We start from the raw sequence: 24863 nt of genomic DNA, 5'->3' as shown, positions 1-24863 counted from the left end.
CCACCATTGTGGTTATGCTGGAAAAGGCTACATTAACCTGGTATTTAGATTATATAACCTTTACTTTGATACAGTCAGTATTAGATAATGACTTAGGTGGATTTGTTTCTAGTGGAAATTTCTCCTTTAAAAATAATCTGATCACTCGCCATCTGAGATGGCCTATACCCATTCTTGAGATATCAAGAATCAGAGCTTTATTAGGTCCTAAACACAGGGCTCCCTCCCCCAGCCCCCACCTGTGGATGTGATGTTGGCTCTGGCTCTGTCCTGCTCTCTGTCCCTCCTCGTCCTCCTCTTGCCCCTGGCCATCCCTCAGGCATCTACATCAGTGAACACATATGCTTCCAACATCAGTTCAGTTCAGTTCAGTCGCTCAGTCAGTCGAACTCTTTGTGACCCCACGGACTGCAGGGGTCTGCGAGGCTTGCCTGTCCATCACCAACTCCTGGAGTCTACCCAAACCCATGTTCATTGAGTCAGTGATGCCATCCAGCCATCTCATCCTCTGTCATCCCCTTCTCCTCCTGCCCCTAATTCCTCCCAGCATCAGGGTCTTTTCCAATGAGTCAACTCTTTGCATGAGGTGGCCAAAGTATTGGAGTTTCAGCTTCAGCATCAGTCCTTCCAATGAACACTCAGGACTGATCTCCTTTAGGATGGACTGATTAGATCTCCTTGCAGTCCAAGGGACTCTCAAGAGTCTTCTCCAACACCACAGTTCAAAAGCATCAATTCTTCGGTGCTCAGGTTTCTTCACAGTCCAACTCTCACATCCATACATGACCACTGGAAAAATCATAGCCTTGACTAGACAAACTTTTATTGGCAAAGTAATGTTTCTCCTTTTTAATATGCTGTCTAGGTTGGTCATAACTTTTCTTCCAAGGAGTAAGCGTCTTTTAATTTCATGGCTGCAGTCACCATCTGCAGTGATTTTGGGGCCCAGAAAAATAAAGTCAGCCACTGTTTCCACTGTTTTCCCATCTATTTGCCATGAGGTGATGGGACCAGATGCCATGATCTTAGTTTTCTGAATGTTGAGCTTTAAGTCAACTTTTTCACTTTCCTCTTTCACTTTCATCAAGAGGCTCTTTAGTTCTTCTTCACTTTCTGCCATAATGGTGGTGTCATCTGCATATCTGAGGTTATTGATATTTCTCCCAGCAATCTTGATTCCAGCTTGTGCTTCATCCAGCCCAGCATTTCTCATGATGTACTCTGCATATAAGTTAAATAAGCAGGGTGACAATATACAGCCTTGACATATTCCTTTCCTATTTGGAACCAGTCTGTAGTTCCATGTCCAATTCTAACTGTTGCTTCCTGACCTGCATATGGGTTTCTCAGGAGGCAGGTCAGGTGGTCTGGTATTCCCATCTGTTTTAGAATTTTCCACAGTTTATTGTGATCCACACAGTCAAAGGCTTTGGCATAGTCAATAAAGCAGAAATAGATGTTTTTTGGAACTCTCCTGCTTTTTTGATGATCCAGCAGATGTTGGCAATTTGATCTCTGGTTCCTCTGCCTTTTCTAAAACCAGCTTGAACATCTGGAAGTTCATGGTTCACATATTGCTGAAGCGTGGCTTGGAGAATTTTGAGCATTACTTTACTAACATGTGAGATGAGTGCAGTTGTGGCACAGTTTGAGCATTCTTTGGCATTGCTTTTCTTTGGGATAGGAATGAAAACTGAAATTCTCCAGCCCTGTGGCCACTGCTGAGTTTTCCCAGTTTGCTGGCATGGTGAGTACAGCACTTTCATAGCATCATCGTTTAGGATTTGAAATAGCTCAACTGGAATTCCATCACCTCCACTATCTTTGTTCATAGTGATGCTTCCTAAGGCCCACTTGACTTCACATTCCAGGATGTCTGGCTCTAGGTGAGTGATCACACTATCGTGATTATCTGGGTCAGGAAGATCTTTTCTGTACCGTTCTTCTGTGTATTCTTGCCACCTCTTCTTAATATCTTCTGCTTCTGTTAGGTCCCTGCCATTTCTGTCCTTTATTGAGCCCATCTTTGCATGAAATGTTCCCTTGGTATCTCTAATTTTCTTGAAGAGATCTCTAGTCTTTCCCATTTTGTTGCTTTCCTGTTTCTTTGCACTGATCACTGAAGAAGGCTTTCTTATCTCTCCTTGCTATTCTTTGCGACTCTGCATTCAAACGGGTATATCTTTTCTTTTCTCCTTTGCTTTTCACTTCTCTTCTTTCACAGCTATTCGTAAGGCCTCCTCAGACAGCCATTTTGCTATTTTGCATTTCTTTTTCTTGGGGATGGTCTTGCTCCCTGTCTCCTGTACAATGTTAAAAACCTCTGTCCATAGTTCATCAGGCACTCTATCAGATCTAGTCCCTTGAATCTATTGTGGTCTAGTGGTTTTCCCTACTTTCATCACGTGCTTCTATAACTCGAGAGCCAATGTCTCCTCCGTCTGGAACTATGATGAGGTTCTACGAGCCATCACCTGCTACTTGCAGAGCTGTCAGCCTGTGAGAGAGGTGCTTTTTCTTACAAAACAGTGGAACCACACCTGTGAGCTGCAACCAGTGAAGCCAGGCTCCTGGGCATGCAAACTGGTCCTAGGACGTTCTCCAGAAGCTCAGAAACTGACCGCAATGGATGTTATGAAACTGATGGTGATGTGGTATGAAGGCGGGGAGTGGAGAATGATGACCCAGGATATCAAGCCCATCGGTTACATTCATCTGATTCTGCCCCACTCTCTCCAAATCATCCACATAGAGACCCATAGGTGAAACATAACCTGGACCATCTCTCAGGAATCCCACTACATTCAGAACGACGTGGAATACAGGGTTCGGTTAAGGTGCGCGGATCACAGCTGGGAGGACGCCCTGCTGCTGACGCTCAGGCAGAACCAGCAATGGATCTCCCTGGAGAATCTTGCTCCAGACACGGAATATGAGTTTCAGGTGCAGGCCAAGCCCCAGCTAGGCAGCCATGAGTTTTGGAGCCACTTGAGCCAGCCCCTGGCCTTCAGGACAGTCCCTCCAGTTGCTCTGAGACATGTGGGATCTTACAGGACTAGAGACTGAACTCGCGTCTCCTGCATCTGCAGGTGGATTCTCCACCTCTGAGCCACCAGGGAAGCTCCTTCCTATGGAATTTACGTTGCTATTGCATTTACTGTCTCTGCCCACCCAATATTGTGTGTGTGTGTGTGTGTGTGTGTGTGTGTGTGTGTGTGTGTATCACATCTTCTTTACCCATTCATCTGTTGGTAGACATTATGTTCTTTGATAGATTTTAAATATCAGATGTGAACCCTAAATAAAAATAATACCACAGTACTTCCATTTTCTTATGCATTTCAGTTTTAACATTAAAGTATAAAAGAAATGTCAATTCATTCTCTTGGATAATAATGTGATTTTATTGTGTGTAGACTTTCCCATACCAAATATTAGTTTTTCCACATGAAATAAGTTAAGATTTAAAATGATAAAAGTTATTGTTGTTAATGAGACACACTGGGCAATAGAAAAAGCTGAAGAGAGTTTTTGCCTGAAACTGGAAAACAGAACACTCTGGGGAAAAAAAGATATGAAAAAAGTACCATACGTTGCTAAGAAAAAAAAAAAAAAAAAAAAAGAACCAAAACAAAACAAAAACACCAGCTTTAAGGACCGGAGATGATGACACGGGATGAATATGGGGGTGAGAGGGCCAGGCAATTGTCTCAGAAGGGAGGGTGGGATTTCCTGTGATGTTTAGGGTACTTTGCTTGACAATAATAATCTGAATTTTCTTCTGTGTCACTACAGCTCTTGATTTTCCTGCTGTCTATAATTTGACTATGCAGCATAATATCTTTTTATTTAGCACAAAGTCCATTTGGATTAGAGAATGGAAAGGTTCTAATTTTGTTCCTGGCCAGCAAAGTCATACCTCAGTACACGCTGGGAAACAATTAGAAGTCCTATGCAGAATGCATACACTCCAAGTTAGTTTTTAATTAAAAAAAATTTTTATTATCCTATTTTGGTTTCCTCATTGAGTAGACTCCTAGAGGAAAAGTAAGTATGTAAGTTTCCTGGTTTGCAGAATTGGAATTTAGGCCCACAGTAAAGAGAGCTAAAGAGCTCCAAAGGCTCACTTAAAATCACCAGATAAAACAAGCCGTGGAGGAGCCTCCTCCCCATGGCTGAGTTGAAGTACACGTAACACTGGGAGCGGCCGTCCTCACAGACTCCTGTGCAGAATCCACTCATTTCCTGGGGTTTCTGGACTTTTTAGGCTTCAGTTCCGCTCTCTTCCTGCAGCACTTGAGATAGGTCTTTGTGACAATCTACCTGCCACTTCAGGTGAGGAGCCCAGTAAAGCAGGCAAAGACCTTGCTGTTTCTTAGAAACCCAAGAAGAGAAAAATAATCTTAGATCTGCTTTACTGTTCTAATTGGTAAACATGACAATCTTATATGCTGAAGTGGAAATGAACCTCTAAGCCAAGATCTCAAATTCTTTAACATGAAATATTAAAACTCATCGTATACATTAGGCCATTTCAGCTAAAACTCATTTTTTGGTACTCTCTGACTAGACATCAGACAGCAAAGACTAAACCAATTGGAGGAACATTAATCAAGTGTGGCAGAAAGTTGGAAATCATGAGGCCTGAAATACAAAGATACATGTATTACTGAGGCATAGTCCCCTGGCCCGGAGGTATGCAGGCAAAGAGGTCACACTTTACTGGAAGACAGAGAGTTAAAGTGGATGCAAAGCTCTGAGAAAATATTTATCAGAGGAATGTGATGATTCATTTATCAGCCGAGAAATCCCAAGTACAAAACTTTGAGATATAAGAAGGATCAAAGTAGATAATGTATATGATTCAATTAAAAAATTCTTAGCCCTCTTACATTATATTATCTAGATTATAATAGTAAAAAAATCAAATTGTATTCATATGAAACTTTTATAAAAAGAAATCACATCCATTTTTATGAAAGTTTATAGTACAATTATTTTCTAATGTATCTTTTCTTAGGTCACAGTATTTAGAATTCCATTTACATCTGTATAATTTTTCAAATTAAAAAACAAAGGAAGTTAATAGAAATCTACATTTTCATTTGCAAAACTCCCTTCAGTTTCCAGGCCAGTAACACGTGGTGATGTCGGCTTGTCGTCCAGACATGGACGGCTCCCAAAGAGCCCCAGTTCACTGAGCAGGCAGGCCTCGGCTCATTAGAAATGCTTTTTGGTTTGGCTCACGTGTCAAGAAATTTTGGAGCATGTCCATGCCGTCCAGAGATCCCCCAGGTTTCAGGATCAGGTTTCTGTATTTCATTCCAACCTAATAAAATAAAGCATGCCTAATAATTCATGGTTATAGCAATTTTCCAAATCTCCAGATGCAAAAGAGAGGAAAAAAAGGGACTTTAGCTTTACTCTGGATGTTCTCCTTCCCCTAGACTACAGCTTTGTAGTATTTATTTACTTTGGTAGCTAAGAGATCTGGAGCTTAGACCTCCGGTCTTTCACACTTCCCTTTATTACTGTCTTGTCTCCTTAGATCCACAGCAGCATGCTGACAGTATAAGCAAACAGACAAACAAACAAAAAATAGCCAAATGGAAGCTCGGACAGTCTTCTATTTGCTACCCCATCTAAAATGCGATTTCGAAAGGGTTAGCAAAACAGGAGTTCAATTAGGCTACAAACAGGGATTCTGTGTACCTGGAAACAGTAGCTCAGCTACCAGTGTCAAAACAGTTTCTGCCATAACTTTATGAAGGGCTCATAAAAAACACTCTTCTTCCTTATGGGTGGGGGTAAGGCCACAACCCATGTCCCATGGTGGAGGGTAGATAGTTTTGTGGGCTCAACACGAGGATGGAGGACCTTTGTAAATTTGCTGGGGACAAGGTCTAGAAGTTTAAAGCATACAACAGTTCCTCTGCCTTTATTTACACAAATACATAAGCAGACAAAGTGAAAGAAAACAACTGAAATTCAGTATCAGCATTTTTCAATATTTTCACTTCCTTTTCATTGTCCTTTTGAAATGCAAGACAATTCAATGAAGCTTATTTCTAAATCTATGTATAAAATAGCTCAGGGTTAAGACTCAAATTTATATCCATTATATCATTTGAACAGCGACTAATAGCCTCCCTGAGTACATAAATAGCTTGAGAATTTCCAGAAACAAAAGTAATCTCATTTTTGACTTATGACAATGATTCTGTTTGGTACAACCATCAGAGACGTCTAGTCAAACTGTTAAAGAAAATAAAATGTTGATGAGGGAAATCTACCAACTTAGATACAAAACTACTTAAAGGCCTACAAGGGTCACACACACAAAAAAATCTTTTCAGGTTTTGATTATAAACAGAAATCATCTGAAACTTATTAATGATCTATACGCACACAGCTAACTTCACAAATGAGTCTTAAACAGGAGTAAACAATTAGTGAAATGAAGTTACTTTCCATAAACTCTAGACAGCACTGTCCAGTAGAAATATAATGTGAGCCACATATATAACTTAAAATTTTCTAGTAATCAGATTTAAAAAGAGAAGAAAATAGGTAAAATTAATTTTAAAATTTACTTAAACCAGGAGGTCTATAATAGTATCCTTTCAACACGTATCAACTATTGGGATTTATTTTTTGTGGTATGTCTTCAAAATCTAGTGTGTTTTTTACATTTACAGCACATCTCAATTCTTCAAAAGCACCGGCCACATTTCAAGAGCTCAGTAGCTTTACAGGGCTGTGGCCTACTCTACAGGGCTGAGGCCTAGAATATGAGATGACTGACCCGTCGAGGGGCTTGTTAGACAATGTTCTAGTATGACACTGAAGAAGCAGTAGCAACCTTGTTGCCTTATTTACAGGTTTTGAATAAATTTTCTTAAAAAGGAGGGACCTGTAATCACTGATAATGGACTTCCTGAAAACCCTGGTAGTGACAGTTTAGAGTTAGGTTTAATTTTCTTTAGAAAGAAAAAAAAAAGAAGAGTGTCATTTCTGGTTTGTTCTGGAGCAATTAATTACTGTTTTAATAGTGATCTAGGACCTAAAACAGGAGTGTAACTAACTAAACCTTACCTAATCCACTGATTTAACGCTAGTCAAATCTGTCAAATTTAGACATGTTGGGCAATGAAAGAAAGGGAAGGGGCAAGCTGTATTGGGCTCAAGATCTCTGATCTGCTACTTTTTAGAATAATAAAGTCTGTAATAAGGATAGCCATCACTCGTGTTTTAGGTTCTAGATCACTATTAAAACAGTAATTAATTGCTGCAGACCAAGCAAGAAATGACAAATCTTTTAAACTGTCATTACCAGGGTTTTTATGAAGTCCATTATCAGTGTTTACAGGGCCCTCCTTTTTAAGAAAATTTATTCAAAACTTGTAAATAAGGCAAGAAGGTTGCTACCACTTCTTCAGTGTCATACTAGAACATTGTCTAACAAGCCCCTCTAAGGGTCACCTTATGTTCTAGGCCCCAGACCTATAGAGTTGCCAACAACACAAGAGACAGCTCTACACATGGACATCACCAGATGGTCAACACTGAAATCAGATTGATTACATTCTTTGTAGCCAAAGATGGAGAAGCTCTATACAGTCAGCAAAAACAGGACTGGGAGCTGACTGTGGCTCAGGTCATGAACTCCTTATTGTGAAATTCAGATGTAAATTGAAGAATGTAGGGAAAAACACTAGGCGATTCAGGTATGACCTAAATCAAATCCCTTACGATTCTACAGTGGAAGTGACAAATAGATTCATGGGATTAGATCTGATAAACAGAGTGCCTGAAGAATTATAGATGGAGGTCTGTGACATTGTACAAGAGGCAGTGATCAAAACCATCCCCAAGAAAAAGAAATGCAAAAAGGCAAAATGGTTGTCTGAGGAGGCCTTCCAAATAGCTGAGGAAAGAAGAGAAGCAAAAGGAAAAGGAGAAAAGGAAAGATATACCCATCTGAATGCAGGGCTCCAGAGAATAGCAAGGAGAGATGAGAGCCTTTTACAGTGGACAAGGCAAAGAAATAGAGGAAAACAATAGAATGGGAACGACTAGAGATCTCTTCAAGAAAACAAAAGATACCAAGAGAACATTTCATGCAAATAAAGGACAGAAATGGTATGGACCTAACAGAAAGAGAAAATATTAAGAAAATGTGGGAAATATACACAGAAGAACTATATAAAAAAGATCTTAATGAGCTGGATAACCATGATGGTGTGATCACTCACCCAGAGCTAGACCTCCTGGTGTGAAATCAAGTGGGCCTTGGAAGCATCAGTACAAACAAAGCTAGTGGAGGTGATGGAATTCCAGCTGAGTTATTTCAAATCCTAAAAGATGATGCTGTGAAAGTGCTGCACTCAATATGTCAGCAAATTTGGAAAACTCAGCAGTGGCCACAAGACTGGAAAAGGTCAGTTTTCATTCCAACCCCAAATAAGGGCAATGCCAAAGAATCTTTAAACTACCACACAATTGCATTCATTTCACATGCTAGAAAAGTAACGCTCAAAATACTTCAAGTTAGGCATCCGAAGTATGTGAACTGATAACTTTCAGATGTACAAGTTGGATTTAGAAAAGGCAGAGGAACCAGAGATCAAATTGCCAACATCCGTTGGATCAACAAAAAGCTAGTGAATTCCAGAAAAACATCTACTTCTGCTTAAAGCCTTTGACCGTGCCGATCACAACAAACTGTGGAAAATTCTTTAAGAGACAGGAATACCAGACCACCTTACCTGCCTCCTGTGAAACCTGTATGCAGGTCAAGAAGTAAAAGTTAGAACTGAACATGGGACAACAGACTGGTTCCAAATTGGGAAATGAGTATGTCAAGGCTGTATATTGTCACCCTGCTTATTTAACTTATATGCAGAAATGCGAAATGCTGGGCTGGGTGAAGCACAAGCTGGAATCAAGACTGCCAGGGGAAATATTAATAACCTCAGATATGCAGATGACACCATCCTTATGGAGGAAAGCAAAGAGGAATTAAAGAGCTTCTTGATGAAAGTGAAATAGGAGAGTGAAAAAACCTCAACATTCAAAAAACGAGGATCATGGCATCCGGTCCCATCACTTCATGGCAAATAGATGGAGAAACAATGCAAACGGTGACACTATTTTCTTGGGCTCCAAAATCACTTCGGATGGTGACTGCAATCTTGAAATTAAAAGATGTTTGCTCCTTGGAAGAAAAGAAATTATAAACCTAGACAGTGTATTTAAAAGGAAAGACATTACTTTGCCTATAAAGGTCCGTATGGTCAAAGCTATGGTTTTTCCAGTAGTCATGTACGGATGTGAGAGCTGAAAAATAAAAAAGGCTGAGCACCAAAGAATTGATGCCTTTGAACTGTGGTACTAGAGAAGACTCCTGAGAGTTCCCTGGACAGCAAAGAGATCAAACCAATCAATCCTAAAGGAAATCAACTCTGAATATTCACAGGAAGGACTGATGATGAAGCTGAAGCTCCAAAACTTTGGCCACCTGATGCGAGGAACTGACTCACTGGAAAAGAACCAGATGCTGGGAAAGACTGAAGGCATGGGAGAGGGGAACAGAGGATGAGGTGGTTGGATGGCATCACCGACTCAAAGGACGTGAGTCTGAGCAAACTCTGGGAGATGGTGAAGGACAGGGAAGCCTGGTGTGCTGCAGTCCATGGGGTCACAAAATGTTGGACACAACTGAGCAAGTGAACAACAACAAATCCGTAGGCGGGGGTTGGGGGGGGGAGGAAGGGCTGTTCTCCCTGGGTGAAGCAGTATAGGAACTTAGAAAATGTGAATTAAATTGATCTGAACATAAAAATAATTTAAGCCATTTATTATGGAAATATTTTCAATACATAGTAATCATCGAGACAAGAGGATAGTCAACCCTCTTGAACCTATCATGCAGCCTCAATTACTAGTATTTACCTGCAGAAATTCTTAATGCTCAAGATCTGAGAGTCTTTTTAAAGGGTGTATTTCATTGCACAGCTATAGGAAAAATAATGAAAATTTTAAAGTTAAAAAAAAATCGCCAAAATGTGGACGTCTGCCAGAACACTCCTGTTCTGCACCGAGAGCTGTAACTGCAGATAGTGAAGAACAGCGAGGCTGAGGGGGCTGCACACCGCTGTGAAGAGCCGGTTCTCATCTCCCTTGCCGGTAAGGTCACTGTACAGCTGGGCGCTGTTTAGTCTCACAGTACGTGGCTCAGAACAGCGCAGGTCCTCCCCTGCTTACAGCTCCACACAACTTGATTCAATTTCCTGAATTACAGAGCAATGGCCTCTTAATAGTTTCATTTCCTTGGCAATGAAGTTTGGAGAAGAGTTTAAGAGTCATTTTGGTAATAGGATCTTGCTTTTCTTTAAAAAAAAAAAAAACAACAGTTAAATGAATTTGTGTGTTAGGAAGGTACTGTTTCCCTGGGTGAGAGAACGCTGTCTGGGAGACAAATGCTACAGGTGGACAGAGTCTGTGGTGTGAGTGGTTCTCCTCTGTTTATATAATGGAGGCACCATAACTGTGAGCAAAGCAGGAAGAGAAGCTCTAAGACAACCACTAGAAACTTCCATGCTCGAAAAACCCTGCAGGAGGGTCTGTGCTGAGTAAGCGCTCCTATCAGTCACTCAGGGAAGGGAAAATCATCACTGGTCACCTTTGCGGTTTTTACTCCTGGAAGGTTAATATGTGTCTTTTGGCAACTGTGTAAATCCTCTGTAACACTGATGGTTTCTTTCTTTTTTTAAAAATATGTTCAGATTTCTTTATTTTTGCCTGCTCCCCACAGCAGGCAGGATCTTAGTTCTCCGAGTAGGGATCGAACCCATGTCCCCTGCAGTAGAAGCACAGAGTCTTAACAACTGGACCACCAGGCAAGTCCTCAACACTGATGTTTTTTAAGGCAAGATCAGGAGTTTTGGAGTCAGGCCCAGGTTAGAATCTTGGCTTCATCCTCAGCTATGTGGCCTTGGGCCTTAGTTCCCTTATCTGTAAGGTGGGAATATGCCTACCTCCCCCAGTATATGAGGAATCTGAGCAATGGTTTAGTACCTTACCTGCTCCCTAGAATCATTCCTGCTATATGGTGGTATTCAACAAACCTGACTCGTCATCTACCCCGCCTTTCATTTTCTTTCTCATACTGTCCCTAAGCTCAGTTACTCATGGACAGTCAGAGAAACAAATGCATTCCTGTTTCAGCATTTCCTTAAAATTGGTTCTGTCTCCTAATAAAGCTAGAAAAAAGCACAAGAGACTTCATCTCCACTATCAGTATAAAATATTATACTAAGTATACTAGCATACTGTAGTGTATGCTTCCCAGGTGATGCAGTGGTAAAGAATCCGCCTGCCAATGCAGGAGACACAGGACAGGGGGTTCAACCCCTGGGTCGGGGAGGCCCCCTGGAGTTGGAAATGGCAATTCATTCCAGTATTTTTACTCGAAAAATTCCATGGACAGAGGAGCCCGGTGGGCTACAGCCCATGGGGTCGCAAAGAGTCAGACATGACTGAGCATGCACACACAAGAATACTAAGCAGGAGAGACAAGGCACTCACTCTATGCAACAATCTTGTGTTAGCTGCTCAGCCATGTCTGACTCTTGGTGACCCCATGAACTGCAGCCCGCCAGGCTCTTCTGTCCATGGAATTCTCCAGGCAAGAACACTGGAGTGGGTAGCCGCTCCCTTCCCCAGGGGATCTTCCTGACCCAGGGATGGAACCCGGGTCTCCTTCATTGTAGGCAGCCTTTACCGTCTGAGCCGCCAAGGGAAGCCCTTCTGTGTTAGACGCCCAGTCGTGTCTGACTCTTTGTGACCCCATGGACGGCAGCCCGCCAGGCTCCTCTGTCCGTGGGATTCTCCAGGCAAGAACACTGCAGTGCGTTGCCATGCCCTTCTCCCTTTGTTTGAGCACTCATAATTATCTGAGTGAAGGACACCCACCGTCTACCAGTAACGAGCACACATACGTGGGACGCAGGCTGGGTCTCGCGCCACCCCTGGCGTCTCTGGAGGAGCACGCGCAGTCTGCCCGGCCTTCCAGCCCTCCCTTCCGCCTCCGTCCTGTAACTGAGTCTAGGCAGTAGAGTCAGGTGTCTCCTTCCTGCTCCGAGTAAGGGCATCAGGGCAGAGCGCGTCCGCCCAAGGACAAGCGACGCCAGTCAGGCGCCTAACAGGCTCACCAGCCCGCTTTTACAGTGCGTATTGAAACCTGTCCTTCCGTAGCTCATCTGTACACTTCTTCCCACAGCACTTCCTTTGTTTTCTATGAATGAGGGTGGGGAGGTTGTGAGTGGGAAAAAGAATGCCTTTGACGACAAAGAGGAAGGGGGGAGAAGGTGAAAGACTGGTGTTGGTAGTCAGAACAGGGTAGGAATCTCCCCTTGACTCAAAGAGGTCTTCTGGAGAACTTAAGTGAAGTTTCAATTTGTGAGGAGGGATGAGTAAATATTTACGGGGAGGGAGGAGACCTGGAGGAAAAAGGGCAGCCTGGTCAGTCCTGTGTATTAGGGGAACCGATGAGAGGAAGCAGGTTGGAGAGCTACCAGTTAGGTCCAGCAATATAAGTATTTTGATGCAGAGGACCAACACCAAAATGAATAAAACAGTTCCTATTACAAGAGCCTTATGATCCAGAAGGTGAGACAAAGAAATAGACAATTAGCAAGGCAGATTACTAGAGCTCTAACAGAAACACAAAGAAGGGCTGGAGGAACAGAAAAAGAAAGAAAAACTGCTTCCAGCTGGTTGGAATTCAAGGCTTAGAAGGTCTGGCGTTGTAAATATTCAAGAAGTAGGTTGAACATCAACCCCATTTCCTTTCTTTTTCCTTTAAATCTAGGCAGAATTTAACACTGTTAGAATAAGTTGAAGTGTAAGAAAAATTAGCTTTGGGGTGGTAGGTCAGAGAAGCTGAAACAGAATTTAATCCACTTGTAAGGCCCATCAGGAGAGCAAATTTCATGTTCTCTCCTAGCAACACATTTAAGCAGAAATTGGGCCTAGTCCCTGGAATACTTAGCTTTATAATACACTTTATCAGGTAATTTTTCTCTTTAGTTTTTTAGCTGCACCACACGGCATGTGGGATCTCAGTTCCCTGATCAGGGACCAAACCTGTGTCCCCTGCAGCGGAAGCATGGAGTCTTAACCACCGGACCACCAGGAAATTCCCTGTCACGTAATTCTTCTTCCTGTTTGGCCAAGATTCTTTGTTTCTCTGTCCATTATTGTATGCAAGATCTAGGTACTTCCTTATGGCATTGTGGACAGTTATACTCAACTATCTTTGACTTTCTCAGTATTCCCTTCTGCATGTGATACTTGGCTGTAATTCTTCTTCACTAATGGAAAAAAACCAAAGCTTAGCAATTACTCTAAATGCAGAAGAGGAGGAACATAATTCTAGCTTAACAATATAATTGCCTTTGAATCTGCATGTCTATTACTTTTTAGGAAATTTTCCCACAATGAAGCTGCATTATAAAAAGAAATGGCCCTTGTTAAAATGCCCTCATTCTTTCAACCCTACGATTAGCTGCTGGATTTTGAAACCATGTTTTGGAACCTTAAAGGGATCCTGAAAGAGCTCCTAGAGTTTGCTGGGAAACTGTTACTCCCAAGTAGCTCCCTCCATAGTTATTTAAGAGATGAATTGAAAAAGTAAAAGCTAAAGATATTTAAGAGGTGGGTTGAAAAAGTAAAAACTAAAGATACTGCTATATTTAACAAACTATACAGTTAAGATGTTATACCTAATTACTATGAAGATCAGAGAAAATTAGAGATAAAACCAGAGGTAGCAAACTTTCAGGCTATTTCAGGTAAGCAGCCAGTTCTAAACCTTTGATAGAGGCTATCAAACAACTGTACTATAAAATATTTGTTGCTAACACGTAGGGCACAGAAGACTGCAGGCTTATATTTGACCCCTCCTACTATTGTTTTCCCAGTGAGTAGCACAGTTTCTACAGTTCTGCTTGTTGAGATCTAAAATGGTTGTCAGACCCCAGGCTTTGCAGGATGGTAAGAGGTCAGAGGTAAGGCCTGGAGATGCTCTTCCGTTGATACTAATGACCATGAACAATAATGTCAATACATGATCTTTCAGCCCCCAGCCTCTCTAGAGCTTGGGGACTAAGAAAAGCAGGTACTGACTCCTTGATGGGCCATCCTGCTATTTTCTCAAAATGCTCCAAATATATGTACCAGGGAGGGTGAGGGGTCTTGAGACAACAAGATTGTGTGATATATTGTGCCTGCTCTGATATCCACAGCTTCAGATCAAATTCAGCACCTCTTCATCCCACAAGAATTCTTTCCCTTCATCATGACACAGTTGTAATAATGACAGAAGTTTCTGTAGAACAGGATTGTTATTCCAAAGTGTCAGTTTTTAAATAAATGGGTATTTGAATTGAAGAGCGTGAGGGTGGGTGCAGTGGATTCTTCTCAGCCTCTGGAGCCGGACTCACTATTGCTGTTCCAGCAGCGGGACAGGAAGCGACATGATGTTCCAGAGCATTTAACAGGAAGGAGAAAAGGAGGGATTAAAGCCAACTTCCTGGCATAAGTAATAATATATTGCACAGCTGAATCTAGAATTTCAAACTTAAAACAGGCTTTGACACCACAAGGCAACAACTCCAGGTCGTAGGGAATCTTGCTTCCTCCACGTTCAACCCTGCCCTTCTGTCTGAATTAAGAGCAGTCTGGCTGCCTGCCAAGCAGTGAAGCCTGAGAAGAAAGGAGGCACATAGAGGCGTGATGGCAGGGATCCCTCCTGCCGGAACTGCAAGTTCCTTGGGATCCACTGGAATCAGTCCTTTGACTGTTACTGTGACAGCCGAGAGAGGAGAGCAGACAGTGGAGGCTCCTGAGGTGTGGTCATGTGAGTGGAGCGGAGGCGACGTAGCACTTATGCCAGGAAGCCTCGCCAATGACTTAAGAGCTGGTGGAGGTCACAATTGTACTCTTACATACCTGGACCTTGTGTCTCTTTAAACACTGTTTTCTGACTTCTACAATAATTCATGCTCTATGTAAACATAAGGAAAAGCTCCATAAAAAGTACAGGAAAACACTGAGTAACCATAAACTTACCAAAGATAATAATGGAAAATATTTTGATGTACTTTTTTTCTAAATGCATATTTTAAAATCAGAATTCACATTCTATGGTGTAAAATATTTTATAACCTGATTTTGTCATTTTGTAAGATAATTTTATTAAACATTCCAGACACAAGAAAAAGCTTATTGAAACCGTATACCCCATGCCCAAGTTCACTCTTCTGTTCAGAGGATGGAAAGATCACTTCTGGTTTCAGTGATCTGGAAGACTTCATAAACGAGTGGCCGTTTGAATAGGGCCTTTATGAATGGCAGAGTTCTGGAGAGGCACAGACAAGGAAAGCATAGATTTTAGGTGGAAGAAGCAGAATGAATAAATTTGTGAAGGAGGAAAGACCCAAGGGGACACAGAAATCTGGCTGCCAGGCTGAGAGTTCTGGGAAGTACAGACGGGATCTGTTTGCTTAGCTGAGGGCTGTGACAAAGAGGAATACCAAGAGGCAGGAATAAAACAAGACAAAAGGTGGACGAGGGCCTTTGAGAGTTGGCAACTGGATCATCAGTGGTTACTCTGGAGGGGAGGGTAACAACTTTCCAATTCAGTTGCTGGAGGCCAAAGCCAGGAGGCAGAGGTGTGCAGAAACTGATTCTTACACCTAGACAGTAGGCTGTGAGAGGAAGGATGACTCAGTGGGGGCACTGAGATGATCAGTCAGTTTTTTTCCTGAGATGGTAAACCGGTGAGTCTTAGTATTACAGATCTGTCTTCTGAGACGGGAGGGAAGAAGTTAAATATTGAAGATGAAGGTACTCACTTTCAATGCTCTTAATGTCCTTAGTAGAGAGGACAGAGCATTTGCTGAGTGGGAGACAGGTGGTGGGGACCCCAATTAGAGAAGTGAGCAGGACTGTGGAGTTACGTTGGGGGTCCAGACAGCCGGACTCTGCAGTGGGGCATCAAATGGAGCCTCAGGATATTCTGCAGAAGGGGAATCTGAACCCCAAGGGTACCATCTCTAAATGAGATGGTAGAGGAATCCAGGATGGACACTGGCTGAAGGTCATGCAGAAGTCAGGGTATTTATGAGAATAGGCCAGTGGCTGATCGTTCTTTAAGTGGGGTTGCCAGGGGATGGAAGGAGACTTACAGGGACCTAAGAGCCTGGGTAGGACAGATGGAAGATGAAGGGATTGGAAAGGCTAGAGAAAAGAACGCAGGTGCCCTGAAGGTGCTGTTTTGGGGGCGAAGGGTGGCGAGAAGGGATGGTGGTCTACATCACATCTGTCATTTCAGAGCTCATGTGTAAGGCAGTATGCAATCCAGAAACACAAAGTTTTGAGAATAAGTCGGTTGAAATACACACAGAGAATCTGATTTTGACACTTTGTTCTTCTAATTTCTGCATCAAACAGAATGAAAAAAAACACTGGAAAATCATCAGCCCTGGAAATAATCTGACAGCTGAGTCTTCAACAAGAATGGAGACAGAGGGACTGCAACTCAGGAAGGCTTGGCTGGCAGCCACCTGGCAGTCAAGTCGCTGTTCACGGAAAGGAACGGCTCAGGTTAACAAAGCAGCTTAAAGTGCTCAGAGGCATTTAGGTTACACGCTCTGTGTTGTAGGTGGCGTGTGCCAGTCACAGAAAAAAGGGGGACTTCCACAGAAAACGTATAATGAAAGTGTGTAGAGTGTATCAAAACGTAGGCAGATCATTTATATCAGGAAGGAGTTTACCTTTCTTTCCCAGCCTATAAAACGAAAACACTGTACGGCACATGTCAAAACTAGCAGCTATAAATGCACAGATGCATAAACAAAGCTTTGAATTTTAATTATGCAATATAATGGAATGCTAATAAGAAGAAAATGCAGTAGGCTTTTTTTCCCCCCCCAAATTACAGAATTAATCACCTATACAAAGCAAATGTATGATGTATGATGATGTGAGAAGATGCTAGACTTTTAAAGTTAAAAGTTGTTACCAGATCTCTTACTCTCAAAATCTAGGTGTAAAAAATATTTCACACTAGGAGTTAAGGGGGATAGGGCAAGTATAGAAGTAAAAAAAGGAGGAAAAAAAACAATACAATACCTCAGGATTCATTATCCCTTCTTTTTTAAAACAGCTGTAAAACATGTCCGTGGAAAATACTTCACTCCAAAGATATCCATAATATTGGCCATCATACCCCCCAGCCAAATGTCCGAAAGTTGCTGGCATATTTGTGCCTTTAAAAAAAGATACATTTCAAACAATGTGATGTCAGAAGCTGAATATCAGGTTCTCAGCTAGCTAAGGCTTCCCTATGGGGAGTTGAGCTACAGGAGGAGACAGTGCTAGGTCCTCACTTCTAGTCACCTCTAGCACTCCCAGGGTTTATGGGTGTTTGTGGCCAAGATGTTTACAAACTTCTCTCCTCTGACAGCTCCACCTCAGAGATGGTTTCGGCCCTATGCTCTGGAATGCCTAACAATAGTTTCAGAGGCTTTGTCCACACCCAAGAGACAACTCAGTCCTTTCTTGTCCCTTAGACACCTATGTGTCTTATAAATATTCTAATAATATTGAGCCTTCTCTTTGTCACACCCATTTATATCTAAAATGGGTCAGAATGGTACTTACTTGAGGTTCATAATTACTGAAAAAGAACTCTTTACTTGCAAAGCTAAAAAAAGGTAGATTCAATCTACCTCCAGGGCCCAAAGTTTGCTGTTCAGTGTACTAGATCACAAAAGGAAGTGAGGGGCCTGGACAGACTCAGCGCTGTTGCGACCTTTATTATCACTAGAAAAGTGACTGCCTCAATTAGACAATAGCTTCTTTGATCGAAAAAAGTCACCTTTCCAACTATGTCTACATGCACAGCTACATGTTTGCTTGAAATAAATAAATATAAATGTAATGCCTGTGTCTGACCATCTCCCACCCACTCACATGAGTCTCATAAATCATATCAGGTTAGAAAATCAAACTGCCTGAACTGACCTCGGAAGCAGAATCAGACACAAGGCAGAAGTTTGCGCCTTCCTCTAAAATGTCCCTCGTGCCAGTGTCTTACTGAAATCCTACAGAAGTCACGGGGCACACAGGGAGGGCGGGGCCAGGCCATGCTCCCAAACTGAATGGCTTTCTCTGCCCTGGGTGGAGGCCAATTGCTCACGCCTGATTACACTAAAATGCTGCAGAGTTGGAGCCGCCTTCCCTTCAAGCACATTTGGACAGGATAACTCATAAGGACAAAAGTATGCTTATCTGAAAGTCATGGCCTGGTTTCAGAAATCAGAAATAAATTATATTAGGTAATCTGCCTGACACACTCTGCCTTCTCTAGCAGTGCTGAGCATACCCTGTGCTTCCCAGGAAGAAGGAACCTGCAGTGAGTATATTTACATACCTGGAGTAGCTGCAACACCTAAAATTTCTGTGCAGTATTTGGCATATTCACTTGCAGCATCCAGCGCAGTGTTGGTGTGGAGAGACTGATCAACTTTGCTCAAAACAATCTGGCGTAAGGTCAGGAGACCTAATAACATAAGAATGTTTCGGCAAGTTTGGGAGAAGAGAGAACTACATGTCCTAAAATCACAAGATCAGAGATTTCATGAACGGATTCTAACAGTATTCATTACAAGGTTGGAGCAAGCCACCTCATTCTATTTAAGATTTAAAAGGAAATGCATCTTTTTTTCTTGGATATAATTCCAGTGTTCAGTATTCCAACATGCTTAGTGGCCTTCCCAACTCATGTTAACACTCTGGGGTGCCACCATTACAAAAGAGGAAATAAATTCTATAGAAGAAGACGCCAGCCGGCCTCTTGCCTTCTGAGATGGCCTACACTCTGTCTGCGGAGTGTGTTTTTCTCACTGCTGTTCTCACTTTCTGACATGACCCCAGGCCCCGGAGCCACTCTTGCTTTTTGAAACGGTCCACATTCTGTCTATGGAAACTGTATTTCTCTAAATAAATCCACTTCTTACCTAAAAAAGATGCCACCAATTCTCCATGAAGCAATTCTAATTCATTTTCTAAAACGGTAAGTCATACCTGTGTTGACCAGTCTAGAAGCAACAAGCTTTTCAAGCAGATCATCTGTAATAGGGCTTCCATGTTTATAATGCTTAGATAGTCTTCGGAGGGAATCAGCGTCCCACACCCAGTTTTCAAGCATTTGTGATGGCACCTCTACGAAGTCAGTTTCCACATTTGTTCCACTAAATCGTGCAAAGTCAGTCTAGAAAGTAAACATAAAAATCTTTTTTAAAAAGCAGTGAATGAAAACTACATATATGATGATTTATAATCGACTCACCAAAACTTAAGTCAGAATCAGAGTCAACTTTGGATGAAGATGAGGATAACCTCAAATTTAAATGAAAATAAAACAAGTAGCCAAGCAGCCTGAAAAATAGTCCCCAAATATCTACATTAAAATAATATTTCATTCTTCTGAATCACAGACACACTTGAAACAATCATCAGGAAATCATAACTGAAAAAATTAGTGTAAGTTAAAAGAAACCTTAAGCATTGAAAGTAAAAATGTTTTAAAAGAATTTCCCAGGGACATCCCTGGTGGTCCAGTGATTTAGGACTCAGCGCTTTTACTACCAAGGGCGAAGGTTTAATCTCTGGTTGGGGAAACTAAGATTATGCAAGCTGAGCAGTTTGGCCAGAAAAAAAAGAGTTTCCCATTAAAATTGAAGAGATTCATTATCTAAGACAGTCTCTCCCTAGTTCCCCTTGCTATTTGCATATTTTTGTTTACTCAGTACATGCCTTTCTGGCGTATTTATCAATCTATTACTTAACTACTCAGGTTTTCATCAAAATCAGTTAAAGAGTTAAATTACAACATTATAGACTGATATCCCTTTCAGGTGTATGATGTTTGGTGCTTTAAGCTTTAAATAAGTTTTTCTAAAACAACCATATTGTAGAAAGCCTGAGTTGTACCTCTTAGATTGGGTAGAAGATGTTACCTTAAAACAAGAAGCCTCTACAGTATGAGTTAGCATCGTATAATAGTTGGTAAGTGAGGTGAGTTTAATGCAGCTATAAGAAAAACAAAGGATATACTCAGAAGTTACAGTACCCCTTGTAAAAATAAAGGACTTATTCTGAGGGTGTGGGTTAAGCATTAGAAAAAAAGTTTTATTTAAAAAAGGAAAGTTTAGTAAATTGTTGAATCAGATGTCAGGAAAGCTCTTAACCAGAAAGATGGGAATTCATTAGACAGGCTGGTGTTTTTCAGCCTTCACATCATCCAGAGAACTCACGTAAAATCGCTATTGGCAGAGGAATACTTAGCATTTACCCAACTGGGTCAGCTGCAGAATGGGAGTGATTCTATTATCTTCCTCTGAACCTCTGTCCTGCTTCCCTCTTTAGATGCTTCACATCCTGGTATTCTCTCCCTGACTTCATCATCCCCAGGGCTCTAAACGGAACGGAGGGAGAGGAGGGGGCGTCACCAGCGGAGGAGGCAGCAGATGGGCCATTCTGTTTTGGCCCAGGGCAGAGGCACAGATGTCAATGCCACCTCACATTCGGCCTCCCTCTCTTTATGCAAAAAAATGTTCTGCTTGACTTCCTATTATAACTGTGCTGATTCTAGATATGAAGAGCTTCAAATACTGATGGGCCAAGGGAAACTAAATTCACTAGGCAATGGAATTGGGTAACCTCTGTTTGAGGACATTCCAATAAAAAATTCTTACAGGGAAAAAGTCAAGGGCTCCAGAAAAACTGAATATTTTTGCCTCTTTCTTGTATATAATCTTCTAAAAATAACTACAGCCTACACTATAGAGAAAATAATTCTATACAATAATTATAATAGCCAACATCTATTGAGACTTTACTATGTTAGGTGTTTTGCTAGGCTTTTTCATGGATTATCTGATTTAAATTTCAAAACAACTGTATAATAATTGCAATCTCCATTTATGAGATGAGGAAATTGAGACATATTGAGATTAATGGTAGAACCTGGATATTAAACCAGGTGGTCTGAGTCAGAACTCCAATTTTAATCACAGATACTATAATATTCTCTTACAGAAAAAAATCAAAGGAAAAAAAAGTTAAATTATGATTTTACAAAATGGTGAAATCATTTTGGATCTAGTCTTATATCAAACTTGCCTTTATGTGAAGAGTAAAAGTGAAGTGTCAGTGTACTTCCTTAAAAACCCGATTTCCTCTAAGTACTGGAAGATTTTTCAAAGATCAAACATGACATTGAAGTGTAACAGCCAGCCTTTGTAACCATCTATCCTGGATTTGGGATTCTGTAATACTAACCGCATAACTTTCTAAAGATGGTATCTATAACTGCAAAATAAGTACTAACAGAGAAAATAAGGACAAAATTACACCATCAGATATTACTATACAGTATTTTGACAAAAAAATAAATAAATTTTGTACAGTCTGCATGTGTGAACATTTTTTGGTTAGTATTTGCTGGGAAGAGGGAAAATCTACCCCAAACAACAGTAAAATGTATGTGTATGTACGTGTTAGTGGTGGTGCCCCAGAATGTAGAAAAACATGAACAAATGAGTAAGTCGTGGGTTAAAATTAAAGAGAAGCAACGCCAGCTCCGTCATGCAGAGTAGAGAAGAGAGGGCTTATTCTATCTGAAGCCAGTTGGGGAAAGACCACAGCACATGAATGAACAGATCAACAATGTCTTCTAAAGAACAAAAGGAAATGTTTGCTAGGAGTAAAAGCTAAAAATAACTCTACTGCTTACTAATTTCCCGAAAGTCATGCTGTTTCTCTGTGTGCCCTTTGGGCAAGATCATTTAAATATTTTTCAAATGAGGAGGACAAAGAACTTATAAAATTCAAAAACTCAATTTCCCTGCAAATAGCTAAATTTGAAAAGGAAAGGAATCCACAGTCAGTCACTGTGTCCATTCACAAAGAAACCATGGGTAAGTCTTAGGAACCAGCAGCCTGTTGGGGGCCTGGTGAGCAAAACAGCCTGGCTTTGAGTGATGTTACTCTCTGACGACCAACAAATACCACTCCCACTACAGTTTTCAACTGTGGGTTCCAAAGAAGTGCTTTCTAGTTTTCAACATGAATAATTCAATGGTGTTGAATATAGACCTCAGGAGCATTATTGCTACAGGAAATACTTTAACAATAAAGCCTAGAAAACAAGGTAAACTTAGATTCCTATTTGGTTAGAAGTTTTTGAGAGGAAGAAAGCTGTCTAAAACTATGAGATGCTACAGACATTTGTTTCTCAATGGATATAACACAGTAAGACCTGGAGCAAAATTATATAAACTCAAGCTCAAAAAGTTATGTGAGCTTTTGTTATATTTAAGGACCAAATCTTATATAGGCTATTATTCTAATTAAGAGACTCACTCGTTGCTTTTAGCATTTACAAGTAAAGTGTTATTTTCATGAGGGCAAATCTCAACTCAAAGAAAAGGCAGCTGCTGAAATCAATAGGTGTACTCTGTTTAGGGAAAAGAACAGGGCTCAGAAGAGTGGACTTTGGCTGTCTGAGGTGATCCGCTAATGATTTCCTAGCAGTCATTCCATGTCCTGACCTGTCTGATCCAATCCTAAATCCAGGGATGATGAAGTTTAAGAAATAAGGCATTAAAAAAAGAAAAGTGCCACTGTCTCCTAGGCTTTGCCATAAACAGAGGGTTAAAGGTCACACTTTTAACTTCGCATATACCTAGCAATCATTGGTAATAATAACAGTAATAAAGAGAACCTGAATAACATGTTGTTAACTTTCACAACAGCCCTAGAGTTCCCCTGGTCAGTGTTACCATCATCATTTAAGACATATGAAACAACACATTATCTGGAGAAGTCTGTTTTTTGGGCTGTGTTGTGCAGCTTGTGAGATCTTAGTTCCCCGAATGGGGACAGAGCTCAGGTCCCAGCAGTGAGAGTGCCAAGTACCAGTCACTGCGCCCCCAGGAAACTCCCTACAAAAGTCACGAATACTGCACCTTAAGTTCACATATAAAGTTCTTCTTTGATGGCACTAGTGCTAAAGGATCTGCCTGCCAATGGAGGAGACATGGGTTCGATCCCTGGATGAACCTCTGGAGAAGGGAATGGCTATCCGCTCCAGTATTCTTGCTTGGAAAATTCCATGGATGGTGAGCCACAGTCCATGGGGTCGCAGAGAGTCGGACATGACTGAGCACTCTACTCCACTCAAACCCAACGCTAAGAACAACCTTATATGTATGAATCCCTCACTAACAACTGTACCTCCAAAATCCAGCACATGCTCAGAAAGTTGTGGATAGTCAATTAATCTTTGTGAAATAAATGAAGGTGTGAGGAGAATGTTTCTGTATGAAGCCCAAACCTGAAACAACCCTAAGAGATTTCTCTTGGTCTTATACTTGACCTGACCTCTTAGCTCCCAACCCAACATCACCTCTCCACTTTGTCTTCTTTCAATACTCAATCAGTAAATCAATATAAAATTTATATCACTTTACTTAATAATATTCTGATTTTAATTTTTTAATTGTTACATTTCATATCCTCACACTTTAGGCATTCAAGATACTATACCTTCTGAACCCCATTCTATCATATCTACTATAACATGTCAGACCCAATATATAATAACTGCTTCTAAGGAGTCGATAAAACATTTCTCTTTTAAACATATTTTTCTAATTATTTTTCAGAAATCACACACAGAAAACACAGTAAGGAAATTTTTTTAAAAAGTCTCCAAAGAGAAACAAATGATGTTGTATGGCATCACATTTGGTTCATGACGTCAGCATTTATTCTATGTACATATGTCTATGTGCTTGTGTATGTATAAACACACAAATATTCAAATAACAAAAATGGATCCTGAAAGAAACTGCTTCTAACACTGATGCTGGAAACTCTAATGGTGCAGGGTTGGGAGCAGGAAGCAGAGGCTAAAAGGTTGTTGATAGGTGTTCAGTGGACTTCAGGACCGAGACCAAAAAGGTCAACTTACACAAAGGGAAATGTGAAACTAGATAACCTCATCATTCCACACACATTTACAGGAGACGGATTTAGAGGGAATTCGATAGAAGAAACTCAGAAAGAAGAGGTCCATCCAATAGGAATACATACCTGGGAGCCCAAATGCAGACCCCATGACATAATGCTGTCTCCATCACAAGGATGGGGGTGCAAAGAATAGTTATAAGCAATAAAATAGAGGGATAAGGACCAGGGTGGTTAGATCCTGGGTGAACATTAACTTTCCTAAGTCTTAGTTTTTTCCACTTGAAAATGGGGGCAATATAGCCCATTCCAGTATTCTTGCCTGGAAAAATCCATGGACAGAGAAGCTTGGTGGACTGCAATCCATGGGGTTACATGACTGAGCCCGCATGCATGAGGCAGGTGGAGGGAGGTGGGTTGTTTGCAATAAACTAGTAGAACTTAAAAAAAAAAAGAAAAAGAAAATAGGGGCAATAATAGTATAGTAATAGAAGTAGACTGGTCAACCCACTTCTGAGAATATTGTATGTATAAAATTACAGAATGAATGTAAGGCCATGACTACAATGCCTGGCACATGGTCAGTGCTCAGTAAATCTTGGCCGCCATCACTCTTCCTGGCCTGCCCAGTATAGTCTTGGCTGGTCTGACCAAGCCTCTCCTTAGCTTCCTCCAAGCACCTATTCCTTGGTGTTAATGCTGAAGATAAATGGACCCAGATTTCCTTTCCACCTCTGCCAATACTCTAAATTGCTCAA

The 24863-nt window shown here is 41.2% G+C and overlaps 1 protein-coding gene across 4 annotated transcripts in view; it reads right to left on the bottom strand.

The window, feature by feature from the left end:
• Positions 1-3380: 3380 nt before the first annotated feature.
• NLN (neurolysin) overlaps positions 3381-24863 on the bottom strand; it is a 95864-nt gene continuing 74381 nt past the window's right edge. For 3 of the 4 annotated variants that reach the window (XM_070476754.1, XM_020910368.2, XM_070476756.1), the window contains 4 exons: positions 19156-19342; positions 18503-18631; positions 17200-17336; positions 3381-5329 (listed from right to left, as the gene is read on the bottom strand). In XM_070476754.1, coding sequence (XP_070332855.1) covers positions 5195-5329; positions 17200-17336; positions 18503-18631; positions 19156-19342 — 588 coding nt within the window. In that variant the 3' untranslated portion in view covers positions 3381-5194. Of the gene's footprint in view, positions 5330-9842; positions 10392-17199; positions 17337-18502; positions 18632-19155; positions 19343-24863 lie in introns of those variants that run through there. The other variant, XM_070476755.1, reaches the window with a different exon arrangement.

The sequence above is a fragment of the Odocoileus virginianus genome, chromosome 14 (genome assembly GCF_023699985.2).
Source record: "Odocoileus virginianus isolate 20LAN1187 ecotype Illinois chromosome 14, Ovbor_1.2, whole genome shotgun sequence".
NCBI lineage: Eukaryota > Metazoa > Chordata > Mammalia > Artiodactyla > Cervidae > Odocoileus > Odocoileus virginianus.
This window is presented reverse-complemented; position numbering and strand designations above follow the sequence as displayed.